Genomic DNA, 15,864 nt, shown 5'->3' on the forward strand with positions numbered 1-15,864 from the left:
GGATACACCCCTAGATCTCTTCTTATATTTTATTTGGAAACAGGGTCTCGTTAAGTTGCTGTGAGCCTCACTAAGTAGCTGAGGCTGGCTTCGAACCTGTGCACTCCTCCTGTCTCAGCCTCCCAAGTACTGGGGTTAAAAGCCTGCGCCACTACACATGGCTTATTTTTTAAAATTTTGAAACAAGGTCTCACTACATTGCTGAGGATCTCAGCCTCCCAAATACTGGGATTATAGGCATTCACCACGATGTCCTACTAAATGTGTGCTACTTTAGTCTGTTAAATCTGTGACAGTTTGATCTTAACCAATACAAAAGGACTACACCCTTGCTTGGAATTAAGCTCTCTTATTATTTTCATTGATGATCTCATTGCAAATTCAGTGGTAACTTCTCAGTGAGTTTCACTGTTTCTTGTCCATATTTAAAGTTGTTAGCCTCTCCATCCTTTTAAGAATTCTTCATAATATTTGCTGTGACTTTCGCTGCCTCCGGTCCCTGTTGCTCTAGATAGAATCCTGGTGTCGCCGTTTCACCTCTTCTACCCAATCAATGGTGATGTCACTTTGGTTCTACTTTTTAATCTCTCCAGTCCATTTCCTTTCTCTATATCTAGGGTCACTATTCTGGTTCAGACCATGTATTTTAAAAGCTTTTCATTGAATTATGATAGAATGGTACTCTTCCAAGCTTTTATCCACAGCAGCCACAGTGCTGTTTTCAAAATGCTGCCATAACTTATCTGCAATCACCTCCTCCTCAGATGGCCCAGGACGACTTTGTAGAGTAGCCAAGGAGGAAGAGATGGTGGGGGGAGCAGGAGGGAGTGAAGGTATGCTCATTAATTTAAATGGGATGGAAGGCTGGAACCAACCCAAGTCTCTATGGACTCAAGGAGACAATGAAGGGATAGAGGTTGGAAAGAGGAAGGAAATAACAAATTGTGATCAGGTGGTGCAGAGGGAGAAGGGGTGAAGGAATAAGCTCTAAAAAGGAAAATAAAGGAAGCCGTGGGAAGATAAGAAAAAAAAAAAAAACCAGTGAGAATTCACGAAGGTACTGATACATAGAAAAGTAAAACAGAGGGAAACTGAGAGGCATTCCAAATTTTCTACAGTAGGGTCATGTTCTGAGTGTGGACAGAGGACGGATGTGGAGGTGAGCTGTCAACACAGAGTAATGTGTTCATTCATTGTTCAAGGGGAGAGAGAAAGACGCTTAGCATATATAAATTAAATCTCTTGGTTTCTTTAGCACTTTCACATAATCAAATGAGATGACAAGTAAAGATTGTTTCCATTTTTATATAAATATACATGATGATTCATTACTAAATGGCATTTCTATCTGGAAAAATAACTTTTTTAAAATAATGGGTTTTAACTATTTCGAATAAACAATTTAAATGGGTGCCTGCTGGTGCTAGTAGAACTCCATTAAGAGCTCAACAGGACAAAATAAAGTTGATTTAAATGATATCAGATATTATTAGTACTTTTACTATCCTAGTAGCTTTTCAATATTCCACTCAGGGAAATTACTAGGAAATTGGTCATAAACTAGTCCATAAATTTAAGTTTGACTTACTGCAAGAAAATATCCTTTATAATTTAGAATTTATTGTTCCCAAACCCTGTGTGTATGAGCCTGCTTAAGTCCTGCTTTATGGTGCAGGTACTGTGCAGGGTTCCCCGAATGTACTATGGAATCAGATATTCTTCTTGGGGTGTACTGAAACGATCTGTGGTCATCTTCATGTACCTGTGTGAAGGGAAAGTGGAGCCTCTTTGTGATCTGCATTTCTTTGAACATTTAAGGCTATCATGTTACATAAATAATAGAAAGAAACATTTCCCCCCTCTCTATTTTTAATCACTATAGGAAGCTATGAAAACATTTAAGAAGGCCTTGGAAGTCCTTTCTCATTCAGATAGAGGACCAAGTTCCACAGCTATTTCATTAGACTGTCTGTACAACCTGGGTCTTTGCTACATGGAGGAAGGAAACTTCCAAATGGTATTTCATATATTTAGAAGCATAGATTATTTGTGACTTTAGAAATTAGTTGCTTGCATTCACTTCTATGTCCAAAGCTACTTACAAAGTTTGGTTTATTATAGTCAATCTGTACCTTGTAATTCCCATCAATTATTTAATCTATACATTTTATTTGATGTTTGTCAATAAAATTCTGAAGACTAATATTTGTTTCCCACTGAAACAATCTATATAACTGTAGAAAATTATTATAGCAAAATAGTTCATTATACTAATATGACTTTATTTATTAAGCTGTAAATAATTTAAACTGAGTGTTTCAGTGTACTACAGAATAAATGGGTAATGATTAGAACACTTTGATTTTTCTTATTGATAACTGAACAATGCAAATCAGATTAAAACCGATCATTAAAATGGCCAGATTCTTTGAAAATCAGTTGATTCAATGATTATGCATTTATCTAGTCTTTGACTATTTTATACACTTTGAAATTGTTGCTGAAACAAAAAATATATAAAATTATTGATATTACCCAATGGCCATTGTTATATATTCCACAACTCCATTTCTGGAAATAAGGGGTCCTTAATTATAATTATAAATCTGACTTTTTCCTAAATATCTTTTGTTTGCCCCACAAGATTCACTGGGGATCATATTTAAAATGACCAGACAAGGCCGGGTGTGGTGGCGCATGCTTGTAATCCCCGCGCTTGGGAGGCGGAGACAGGAGGATCACACAGGTTCGAAGCCAGAGGCGCTGGCTTAAGAGACCCTGTTTCCAAATAAAAATATAAAATAGGTCTGGGAGTGTAGCCCAGAGGTAGAAGGGCTTCCAGAAACCCCAGTACCACCAAGAAAATAAAAAATAAAATGACGAGACAATAGAAAGAAACTTTTAAAACAATAGTTACTACTATAATTTATTAATCTTACTAAATAATATATTCTATCACTAAGAGGTTTGTGATTCAACAATGTGCTTTTCTAGGCTTTTGAGTCTTTTACAAAAGCTGTGAAAACAAATCCTGATTTTGCAGATGGCTTTTATCAACGAGGGGTTTGCAAAGTAAAACTCCACAGGGATACTTCAATTCTGGATTTTAATCGTGCACTAACCCTCAATCCAAAACATTACCAGGTATTTAAATACATGATATCACTGATTTGGAGGTTATGTTAATTTTGGTAAAACTATCCTTTAGATGACTTTGCTATTAGTGACAAGTTGGTACTTATACACAGTTTTCAACTAACCATATTTTGATAATTGAGATATATGTATTTCATTTGGAACTAAAAGTAATTTTTCATGTTTGTAAATGTGCTCTGTGAATTGGGTTGTATAAAAATATTGGCAGTATTTAATTTGTCTATTAATAACTTAAATTTATATGCTATTATTAGTTTTATTCCTTATTTTACAATCATATAGATTTCTGCCTATAGAGACAACACAAATTTAATAGGTAAAGTTTGACTACATCCTGCTTTTAAGCACAACCATTCTGCATTAATTACTGAATAATTTTAGAGAATTACTAGTAATATTCTTTAGTATATAATGGCAGTGTCGTTATGTAGGGCAGTGCCTTTTTAATGGAAGACACATAGTGGAGGTTGTAGGGTGAAAATGTATATGTCTACAACTTGTTTTCCAATAGTCCAAGAAAAATATTTAAACCAACTATGGCAAGCAAAATGCTAATATTTATGGAATCTAGGTGGTTTTGGTATATGAGTGTTCTTGCTATTATTTCAGGCATTTTGTGTGTTTGAAACTTTTTTAATAAAAGAGACTGGGAAGTAGGAAGGACTATATCTTAACACTATATTTGGGTGCATAGATTTGTTCAAAGTTTAATATAATTTTGGTAGAACTGATGATTTCACTACAACATTTATTCCTGCTTTCCTTGCTCTTTCTCTGAAAAGGCCTACCTAAGTCGTGCAGCCTTCTATGGTTTAAAAGGTCGATACTCCAAAGCAATTTTGAACTGCAGCGAAGCCATCAGAATTTATCCTGAGAGTGTGCGTGCCTATGTCTACAGAGGAGTTCTGAAATACTACAATAGGGTAGGCAATTTCCTGAATGATTTACTGAAATTCTAGAGTTGGTAGATCCTCTAGGTGCTAAGGAGGGGATAACTTCCCTTTCTTCTCTGATAGAGGAATTGCTCTGTTATAAAGAGCAAAACTATATAGAATAATTTTCTATAGTACACTAAAGGGGATTTCAATTTGCATTTGCTCAAAAAATAGTGATACTGTTTTTTTAAAATGTTTTATTGGTGCATTATATTCATACATCATATTGGGGTAAAAAACTTGTGTGGATATACATGTACACATCACTGATTTAATCCCTACCCAATTCCCACCCCATTCCCTCCCCGTCCCTTCTTCCCTTGCTTGGCTTAGTGGTTGACTTCAATATGTTAAATGCATTGTGTGTTTTAGAGATTTTCCTCTTACCCCCTCCTTTCTCCTCCTTTAGGTTGTCTTGTTTGCTCCTCTATAGGATTTACTTTTTCATCTAGAGTTCCTCCTATTACCCATTTCTCCCTAGCTCTCACATATTAGGGAAAGCATCTGATTTCTTATTTTTTTGTGACTGACTAATCTTACTTAGCATAATGTCCTCCAGTTCCATCCATTTCCCTGAAAATTATGTAATTGAGTTTTTTTAATGGCTGAGTAAAATTCCATTGTGTACATATCCCACAGTTTTGTAATCCATTCATCTGTTGATGGACATCTTGGCTGGTTCCATAGTTTGGCTGTGGTGAATTGTGCAGCTATGAACATAGATACACATGCATTAGTTTGGTAGTTTGGTTTCCTATCTTTTGAGTAGATACCTAGAAGTGGTATTGCTGGATCAAATGGTAGATTTGTTCTCATTCTATATTGATTTTGAGATTTTGCATTTTAAATAAATTTTGTTCTGATGTTTTGTTTTTTAAAGACAGTAGTATATATTTGTTGTAGGGAATTTTTAAATCCTACCATCCAATTATAACTTTGAAGAGCATTTTAGAGTATTTGCATTTAGTCTTTTATTTTCCTGACAGTGTATAACATGGCATTATGCCATGTGTATAGTTTTTATGGTGTCCTGCTTTTTATACTTAACCTGTGAAGATAACATTTCTATAATGGCATAATACTACACCATAATTTATTTATAACTACTTAACTGTTGGGCATTTGGGATGTTTAACTTCTCTTTACTATTTTAAATAATAGAGTTACATGTGACTGAGAACAAAATCATTGCTTGAGTTTCCGATTGGTTCTTACACAGAAATGACTGGTGTGAACAGCGCCATCAATAACTGATGCTTCATGGAATACTTTGATTTTTTTTTTTTTTACTTTTCCTTGTAGCTATTTCATATGAAATATTTTGCAAATAACACTGAAAAGCAAAGGTAAGACCTTGCATTATGTGCTAATTCCATGAAAATTACTATCTATAGCAATGGATGATATAAGGCATCAGAAGAGAATCAAAGCAGGAACAAAAGAGAACGTGGGTAGAAAACATGACTATTTTGTCGAATGACAGCCTGAGAGGCAGAAGTAAGCAGGCTCTGATGGGTGTCTGCTGCATGAATGCGGGTCCATTCTCTTTTCCCAATCAGTATCGTTTTCTCCATGCCATATAGCAACACCGGTAATAAAATAATTGTCTAAATTAAAGTTGTTGATATTGTTAGTTTTATTTAGTAGGTAAGAGACACTAAGAATTCCTGCAGGAAATCTTCTTAATTAACTTTGAAAGATTAACTTGTCTTCATTTCACAAGTTATACGCAGGATGATTAAGTGAGCATTTCAAAAACTTTTGACAGAATCAGGAATTTGTTTTGCAGTTAAATTTCTGCCTGTTGTGATCTGAATTTCTCAATTATTTTTTCTCTGCAGAGTTTCAAGTTAGCTATTACAGATTTAACCACAGCTATCAACATGGACAAAAACTGTTACTTAGCATTTTATAACAGAGCATTATGTTACACCAAGATAAGGGAACTTCAGAGGGTAAGAGGATCACTTTAGTAAACAAGCTTAAAGCATTTAAGAAACAACATGTATTCAATGGTTTGTTGATTTCAATAAGCAATAAGTAAACAACATGTTAAAAAGCATACATTTAAAGTACCTGTAATTTCTTATTCTCCTGTAATTTTGGAAAGTAACTCCCATGAAAATATATACTAATGAAAGTTGAGAAACCAAAGAACCGTTTTAAATAATACTTGATTTCTTTGTGCTCACTATTTTCTTATACAATTTCTGAAGTGAAGTCAAATGAAAAATTAATTCTATAGTGTTAATGCATGTAAGGGATATATAAGTTAACATATACTACAAAAATATCATTCGAGTAAATGTTTCTACTGATACATGGCCTGCAGAATTTTATAGAAGTGATCAGGAGTGATAATATTGCATCCCAATTTCAACATTAACTAGAGCAGTTGGAAGAAGTACTTTTGTCTGTACAGTCCCAACACCAGATGATGGCAGAGGATTTGAAGTGACAGTTTCCACCTGGGGGCCAGTGACCAGTATTTGCCCCTGTATTTTGAAGGCCTAACTGGCTACAACAACCCTTTTTCTCCTTTTGTGTTGACCCAGTGTCTGCTTATGCAAACTCTCATCTGTAATTTCTAGTCTAACTCCCACCTCCTCACCTCTTGACAGTATGGCAGTTCTTTAAGGATTCCTCATCGTGGGGCAGGCGAACTGTGGACTTTTAGTGTTTCATGCCATCCATTTGTTTCTCTCTTATCCTCGAGTTTCTCCCTTCCCATGTCTGCCTGTTCCAGAGTAAATGAAGCATTTCTTTAAAAAAAAAAAATGGTATCATTAGCAATTAGGGAAATACAAATCAAACTATACTGAGATTCCATCTAACTCCAGTCACCAGGAATCCAAATAATAATAAATGCCGACAAGGAGGTGGGGAAGTAGACTTATACACTGTTGGTGGAACTGTAAATTAGTACACCCACTGTGGAGATCAGTATGGAGGTTCCCTCAAAGACTAGGAATGGAACCACCATTTGACCCAGCCATAACACTCCTCGGTACCTTTCTGAAAGAATTAATTAAAGTCAGAATGCGATATTGATACATGCATATTCATGTTTATTTATTTTTATTTTTATTTTTATTTTTTGGTGGTACTGGGGTTCCTGGAAGCCCTTCTACCTCGGGGCTACACTCCCAGACCTATTTTTACATTTTCATTTTGGAAACAGGGTCTCCTAAGCCAGCGTGCGGCTGGCTTCGAACCTGCGCGATCCTCCTGTCTCCGCCTCCCAAGCGCGGGGATTACAAGTATTCATGTTTATAGCAGCACAATTCACTATAGTCAAAGTATGGGTCCACCCCAGGTGTCCTTCACAGATGAATGGATGGGAAGATGTGGTTCACACAAAGGAATTTCACTCAGTCATAAAGAAGAATAAAATAAAATCATGTCATTTGCAGAAAAATGTATGCAACTACAGAATACTATGCTAAGTGAGATCAGCCATTTTCAGAGAGTCAAGGGTTATGTGTTTTCTCTCATATGGGGAAACTGGGGAGAAAAAAGGAAATAAAAGGGACTTCAGATAAAAAAGGAGAGAGGCCCTTAGAATAGTGGGAGGGAATAGGGGCGTGGAAATAGGGGAAGGGGAAAAAGAGGACTGAGGAAGGAAAAGACCAAATACAATGTTATGTTCATAGAGAAACGTATCACTAGCAATCTCACTAACGTGCGCGAGGGAGGTAGGGGACCCGGGTGGGACACAGAAAGAAATGTACCAAGTACTGTGTGTATGTGTGTTCGTATGGCTTTGACCCTCACTATGATGTGCAATTATAATGCACCAATACAAGTATACAAGAAAGGTACCACATTTCCACCGTTCTGTGTGGACATGCTGCCCAATTTCTGTGAAACTTAATTAAATATGTTTACAGCTCTCAGAAATTTAGGAATTTACAAGCTCTGAAGGGAAGAAGTTAAGAAGCATCATTCCTAAGAGGATGCAGAATTCCTGGCACCCACATTCTCAGGTTTCCTTCAGAAACGAGGACAAACAAATAATTCTTTACAAGGGAGTGGTTGAGATTCCAGGAGTTAAGGAAAGAATCCTTTATTAGTGACCTGCACAGCAGGTGTTTTTGAGGACTCCTTCCCTCCCCCATTCAGATAATTGAAACAATGGGCTGGGTGGGGAAAGAGCCCCTACATTTCAGTTACTTAGGCACGGAAATGAGCCCAGTGCCTGTGATTGAAGAACACACAAACAAGGGTAATGAAGTATTGGTGACTCTGGAGATACCTGGACCCCAACACACTTTAGCCCCTCATTTTATAGAAGAGGAAATGGAAGTAGGGAGAGATTAGCCAAGTCCTCCAAGTCAGAGAAGAAGTTAGAGGCCTGTGTTGGTGCTCACAGGTTTGTTTGCTTCTGGGCTGACAGTCTTTAGGTGGCCAGGTCATTCTACAGTGTCAACTCCTCCCTTCTTACCTTCCCCCACCTGTTCTCAGCATTCCTGCCATCACCAGGCTGAGAAAAAAGAAAAAGCGTCTGCTGTGAAAAATGCATTCAGGTATTCTCCCAAGACAGGGTTTCCGAAAAGCTAAATAAAGGTGAATTCAGATTCCACTGCGCTATAAACACAATGCCACCCCCGACCCAGGGCTTGCTGTGCCACAGGCACTGGGCTAAATGCTTTACCAAGATATCATCTAAATATTTCTGAACGGACTCTTATGACGTAGGTTACGTGTTTGATATACCACATTTGCAAGTGAGGAAAATGAGGCCTAGGGTGAAGTAACTTTCCCCAATCTGAGAAACCAATAATAGTAGCAGAGGATGATACGAATCCAGGAAAGGCCCAGGCCCTCACTCACCCTCTTCATCAGTACCTCCAGGTTCCCATCCCCACTGACCTTCATGACCTCTTAATTCTTAGCACTTGTTTATCCTTGTGTCACATATTTAGCTGGTTAGCAGATCTCTATGCATGTTATATGTTTTATATTCTGTAATTCTAGAAAAGGAAATGTTAGATAATCTGTGGCTAACCCTCTAGTTTGCTTCCCATGTATTATTAATTATATTTTACAGCCCTAGCAATGATTAGTTATAATTATGCCACAGTATACACACAGGATATTTAATTGTGCAATATTATCAGACACTTGAAATGTCCAATAGGAAAATGCTATAGCTAAATAGGGCCAATGAGCAAAAAAGTAAAATACTATTTACTTGCCATTTTTAGTTGCAAGTGCTACAGGCATTTAAGAGTCAGCCTTTGTCTTATAAAACCATATGTCTTTTTTTTTGACAAAATGTTTACTAGGAAAATTATTCAGGAGACTAGACTCCAATCCCAATTTGTGATGCCTTTAGTTCCTCAAGGGCAAAATAGAGACCAGCAAAACTACTTATTCAGTGAATTGAAAAAAGATAACAGGAGTCTTCTTATTAGATAAACCTTCAGTTTAGATTACTGTCTTCAAAGAACAATGAGTGCATCTTTCAAAACATTTTGAAGTCATTATTCTATAAGTGCTTATTAGGTTTATTAAGATCCATTTTTATTGATTCATGATTTATTTATTTGATAAAAACTTACTGACATCAATTATGTGTAGTCAGGGTGAACAGCATAGATAAGCTCTGGCCCCATGCAGCGTATATACTTCAGTGAGAAAGACAATAAAACACTAAAGAGAAATTAAAGTTCGTTTTTTATTTTTTATTTTTATTTTATTTATTTATTTTTTAACAATTTTTTATTGAACATAAATAGTATAAATTTACACTATATTTGGTGCCCTCTCCCCCCTGCCCCCATTTTCTCTTCCCCCTTCCACCAATGGTTGTCCAGGTTAACCATGTCTTATTCATAATTTTACACATGTTCAGCTGTAGACCCTCATTAATCAAAATCAGCCTTCCTCCTCTCCTATCTTTCCATTCAAACTTTGCTGGTATTTCCCCTCCATTATCTGGAGTCTCACTGGTATCCTCTGTGTTTCCTAGTTTGGGCATATTAGAGGAAATATATGTACCTTCTCCTTCGGTGCTTGGCTGATCTCACTTAACATGATGTTCTCCAGGGCTTTCCATCTTCTTGCAAATGATATAATTTTGTTCTTCTTTATGGCTGAATAGAATTCCATTGTGTGTATTTCCCACAGTTTTGCTATCCATTCATCTGTTGATGGTGATCTGGGTTGGTTCCATATTTTGGCTATTACAAATTGTGCTGCTATGAACATAGGTATGCATATGTTGCTGTATTTCTCTGAATTCAACCCCTTTGGAAAGATACCCAGGAGTGATATAGCTGGATCATATGGTGGATCTATTCCCAGCTTTCTCAGGAATCTCCACACAGATCTCCATAGTGGCTGAACTAGTTTGCACTCCCACCAACAGTGTAAAAGAGTTCCTCTTTCCCCACATCCTCGCCAGCATTTGTTGCTGTTTGATTTCTTTATGCTTGCTACTCTGACTGGGGTTAGATGGTATCTCAGTGTAGTTTTGATTTGCATCTCCCTGATGGCCAGTGATGAAGAACATCTTTTCATGTATCTATTAGCCCTTTGTATCTCTTCTTTTGTGAAGTGTCTATTTAGTTCATTTGCCCATTTCTTGATTGGGTTGTTTGTTTTGCTAGTGTAGAGTCTTTTGAGCTCTTTGTATACTCTGGATATTAGCCCCCTATCAGAATGGTGGCTGGTAAAGATCCTTTCCCATTCTGTAGGCTTCCTCTTTAGGTTATTGATAGTTTCTTTTGATGAGAAGAAACTTTTTAGTTTGATGTTATCCCACTTGTTTATTCTTGCTTTAATTTCCTGAGCTTTGGAGGTTTTGTTGAGAAAGTTACTGCCTGTGCCAAAATGTTGTAGTGTTGAACCTATGTTCTCCTCTACTAACTTCACAGTCTCAGGTCTAATTTCTAAGTCTTTGATCCATCTTGAGTTGATTCCTGTGTTAGGTGAGATATAGGGGTTTAGATTCATCTTTTTACAAATGGTTAGCCAGTTCTCCCAGCACCACTTGTTGAAAAGGCTGTCTTTTCTCCAGCGTATGTGTTTGGCCCCTTTGTCAAAGATTAATTGACTAAAGATGTGTGGGTTTGTTTCTGTATCTTCTATTCTAATCCACTGGTCAGTATATCTGTTTTTGTGCCAGTACCATGCTGTTTTTACTACTATTGCTCTATAGTATAGTTTGAAGTCTGGGATTGTAATGCCTCCTGCGTGTTTCTTGTTATTGAGAATTGCTTTGGCTATTCTAGGTCTTTTCTTTCTCCATATGAAGTTCATGATTGATTTTTCTAGGTCTCTGAAGAATGTCACTGGTATTTTAATGGGAATTGCATTGAACCTATAGATCAGTTTTGGCAAAATGGCCATTTTGATGATAGTTATTCTGCCTATCCATGAGCACAGGAGATCTTTCCATCTTCCAAGGTCTTCTATTTCTTTCTTTAATGTTTTATAGTTTTTGTTGTAGAGGTCTTTTACATCTTGGGTTAGGTTTATTCCTAGGTATTTTATTGGTTTTGAGGTTATAGTGAAATGGAATTGTTTTTGTTTCTTTCATTGTGGATTCGTTGTTGGCATAAAGGCCACTGATTTCTTTAGGTTGATTTTGTAACCTATGACTTTGCTGAATTTGTCAGTCAGCTCCAGAAGCCTTTTGGTTGAGTTCTTTGGGTCTTCCAGATAAAGGATCATGTCATCTGTGAATAAGGATAATTTTACTTCCTCTCTTCCTATGTGGATTCCTTTGATTTCCTTCTCTTGTCTGATTGCTGCAGCAAGAGTCTCAAGAACTATATTGAAAAGGAGTGGTGATAGTGGGCATCCTTGTCTTGTTCTTGACTGTAGCGGAAATTCTTGCAGTTATTCCCCATTCAATATAATGTTGGCTTTGGGTTTGCAGTATATTGCCTTGATGATGTTGAAGTACTTTCCTTCTATCAAAATTTTTTGCAGTGTTTTTAACATAAATGGGTGTTGGGTTTTGTCGAATGCTTTTTCAGCATCTATTGCTATGATGATGTGGTTTTTGTTCTTAGTTCTATTTATGTGGTGAATAACATGTATTGATTTGCGTGTGTTGAACCAGCCTTGTTTTTCTGGGATGAAACCGACTTGGTCATGATGTATTATTCTCTTGATATAGTTTTAAATGCGTATAGCTAGTATTTTGTTTAGAATTTTTGCATCTATGTTCATTAAGGATATTGGTCTGTAGTTTTCCTTTCTTGAGGTATCTTTATTTGGTTTGGGGATTAATGTGATACTGGCCTCATAGAAGGAATTTGGGAGAGTTCCATCTCTTTCAATTTCCCGGAACATGTTATGAAGTATTGGTATTAGTTGTTCACTGAAAGTTTTGTAGAATTCAGCTGGGAACCCATCTGGGCCTGGGCTTTTCTTTGGTGGAAGAATTTTTATTGCCATTTCTATTTCTTTGGTTGTTATTGGTTGGTTTAGGCTTGCTATGTCCTCTTGGTTGAGTGTAGGGAGGTTAACTGTGCTTAGAAATCTATCAATTTCATCCAGGTTTTCAAGTCTATTGGAGTATAAATTTTTAAAGTAGTTTCTGATAATATTTTGAATTTCTTCACTATCTGTGGTGATAACTCCTTTTTCATTTCTAATTTTGATAATTTGAGTTGATTCTCTTTTTCTTTTAGTTAGGTTGGCCAGGGGTTTATCAATTCTATTAATCTTTTCAAAGAACCAACTTTTTGTTTTATTGATTCTTTGAATTGTTTTTTTTGTTCTCTATTTCATTTATTTCTGCTCTAATTTTGATGATTTCTTGCCTTCTGCTGGCTTTGGGAATAGACTGTTGCAGAATTTCTAGATCCTTGAGTTGTGTCATTAGGTTCTTTACTTGGTGGTTCTCCGTCCTTTTTATGTGGGCACTCAATGCAATAAACTTTCCTCTTAGTACTGCCTTCATGGTGTCCCATAGGTTTTGGTAGGTTGTGTCTCTGTTTTCATTTGTTTCCATAAATTTCTTTATTTCTTCCCTAATTTCTGCTCTTACCCATTCGTCATTCAATAGTGTATCATTCATTCTCCATGAATTTGAATACTTTCTTTCGAGTTTCCTGTTGTTGATTTCTTTTATTCCGTTGTGGTCTGAAAAGATGCATGGAATTATATTACAGTTTTTGAATTTGCTGGTATTTTCTTTGTGTCCCAGGATGTGATCTATTTTGGAGAAGGTTCCATGGGCTGCTGAGAAGAAAGTGTATTCTGTAGTTCCTGGTTGAAATACTCTGAAAACGTCTATTAGGTCCATTTGGTTTATGGTTTCCTTTAGTTCTAAAGCGTCTTTACTCATCTTTTGCCTTGAAGATCGATCCAGTGGTGTGAGAGGCGTATTAAAGTCTCCCAGAATTATTGTATTTGGATCTACTTGGGATCTTATGTCCAGAAGGGTTTGTTTTACAAATATGGTTGCACCCATATTTGGGGCATAAATATTTACTATCATTATATCTTCTTGGTGTATTGTTCCTTTTAATAAAAGGAAGTGCCCTGATTTGTCTCTTTTGATGTGTTTTAGTTTAAAGTCTGTTTTGTTGGATATCAGGGTTGCTACGCCTGCTCTTTTTTGGTCACTGGTGGCATGGTATATCTTTTTCCATCCTTTCACGTTCAGCCTGTGAATGTCTTTGGCTGTGAGGTGAGTTTCTTGCAGACAGCATATATTTGGATTATGTTTCCTAATCCACATTGCCAGTCTATGTCTTTTGATTGGTGAGTTAAGTCCTTTGACATTAAGAGATATTATTGAAATATGATTTTTGTTTTCTGCCATTTTGTATTCTGTCTACTCTTGGGTGGTGTGATCTTTCTTCTTTACTTAAATGGCCCACTTATTAACTTCCTCTCTTCTCTGATTCTGAAGTCTGCTTCTCTTTTCTTCCTTATGGTTTATTTCTTTAAGAATTTTCTCTAGTGTTGTCTTTGAATTCATGAATTTTTTGAGATTCTGTTTATCCTGAAAGACTTTGGTTTCCCCATTGATCTTGAATAGTAGTTTTGCTGGATAGATTAGTTTGGGTTGGAAGTTATTTTCTTCCAGGGTCTGAATCACGTCGTACCAGTCTCTCCTAGCATTCATGACCTGGGTTGTATAGTCTGGGGTGATTCTTATTGTTTTGCCTCTATATGTCACCCGTCCTTTTGTTCTCACTGCTTTTAAGATTCCTTCCTTGGTCTCTATGTTGATCAATTTGGTTATTATGTGGCGTGGAGTGGTTTTTCTTTGGTCCTGTCTCAGTGGAGTTCTGTATGCCTCCTGGACTTGAAGATTCAAGTCTCTTTCCATATTTGGAAAATTCTCTGAGATTATTTCCTTGAAGATATTACAGATGCCCTTGGTCTGTACCTCTATCCCTTCCTCAATGACTATTATCCATAAATTAGGGCGCTTCATATTATCCCATAATTGCTGGATGTTTAGGTTTTGTTGCTGTAAAGATTTCTGTATATCGCTGACTGTGTTTTCGGTTTGGGATGTACTGTCTTCTAATACTGATATTCTGTTTTCCATTTCATCTAATCTTCCAGAATTTCTTTCTATTGCTGTCTTCATTTCACTTATTGCCTCTTTCATTTCATTCCAGACCTCTTTCTGATTCTTTTTTAGTGTTTCTAATTCACCTTTAACCTCCTCTATACTTGTTTTAAATCCTTTCATCATATTGAACATCAAGATTCTGAACTCCCCTTCTTGCATTTCTAGTAGGTCAGTATTCGTGATTTCTGCTGTCTCTTCATAATTCCTGGTTCTCATATTTATAGCGTTCTCTGTCCTGTTTTTCTGATTTCTACCCATCATTCGTGAGTAATGTGCTTAGTCAAATCTTAATATTAGGAGTTTAGGGGTATCGGCTAGTCAGCAGAGCCTTTCCAGTGTTGAGGGTGGGTGATGTGTGAGGAGCTGGGGTGATTGGTTGGATTAGGTAGAGGATATGTTAGGTTGAGAAAGACTTTAAGTATGATAAGGTAATAACTTGCTAGGAATGAGAGAGAGTTAACTACTAGGACTCTTGTCGTTAGTAGTGTAATTATGGATATAAGAAATACTTTGAGTATTAAACCAGGAGGTATATTATCGGGAAAAGTTTTGGGGGAGAAAAGTATGTAGGTTAGTGTGGGAAGGTTTGTAAATAGGGGTGATGGAAGGAGCAGACAGACATAAAAAAAAGAATCCACACAAGATACCAAGACTATTATGTAATCCAAGAAAAAGGAAGGAAAACCAATCAAAGGAGGAGAATGAAAAAAAGGAAGGAAAGAGGAAGAAAGAGGAAAAAAGAACAAGAATAAAATAAAAGGAACTAGCAGCTGTGTGAAATAAAAAAATAAGGCAAACTATCCAATGTGTGTATATATATAACAACAAGTTAAAGTAAAAGAAGTGTGGGTTAAAAGAAAAAAAAAACAGCAATAACCATACCAAAACAAAAGCACTGTAAAAGCAAAATAAAATAAAACATCCACATTAAAAGTAAAACAAACAGTCCTCCTTATTTACGCCTATGGGGTCAGGTCCATATAATATGTGCATATCTGATTGCTTTGGTAGCTTTCAGAATACCATCCAATGTCTCTTAGTTTTCTTTGTACTCTATTTTTATCTTCTTAGGTCACTCTGGGTGTTTGGACACCTTTCTCTCCTTTAGCTGCTTTAGGTTTATGTGTCTGGATGTCTGGTTTCACTGTTATTTGATTCTGTACAATTCACAGGTTCTGTGAAATTCTAACCTGTGGTCAGCACCTCTGCACTCACCACCCT

General features: G+C 36.6%; 1 protein-coding gene across 1 annotated transcript in view; it reads left to right on the forward strand.

Moving 5' to 3' along the window:
* Positions 1-15,864, forward strand: part of TTC6 (tetratricopeptide repeat domain 6) — a gene marked incomplete at both ends in the record, with an annotated part of 184,150 nt that overhangs the window by 143,961 nt on the left and 24,325 nt on the right. Inside the window, 4 exons of the mRNA XM_080707135.1 lie at positions 1,883-2,017; positions 2,995-3,144; positions 3,939-4,079; positions 5,933-6,046. Coding sequence (XP_080563261.1) covers positions 1,883-2,017; positions 2,995-3,144; positions 3,939-4,079; positions 5,933-6,046 — 540 coding nt within the window. The remainder of the gene's footprint in view (positions 1-1,882; positions 2,018-2,994; positions 3,145-3,938; positions 4,080-5,932; positions 6,047-15,864) is intronic.

Source organism: Muscardinus avellanarius (genome assembly GCF_963383645.1).
Source record: "Muscardinus avellanarius genome assembly, chromosome: 12".
Taxonomy (NCBI): Eukaryota; Metazoa; Chordata; class Mammalia; order Rodentia; family Gliridae; genus Muscardinus; species Muscardinus avellanarius.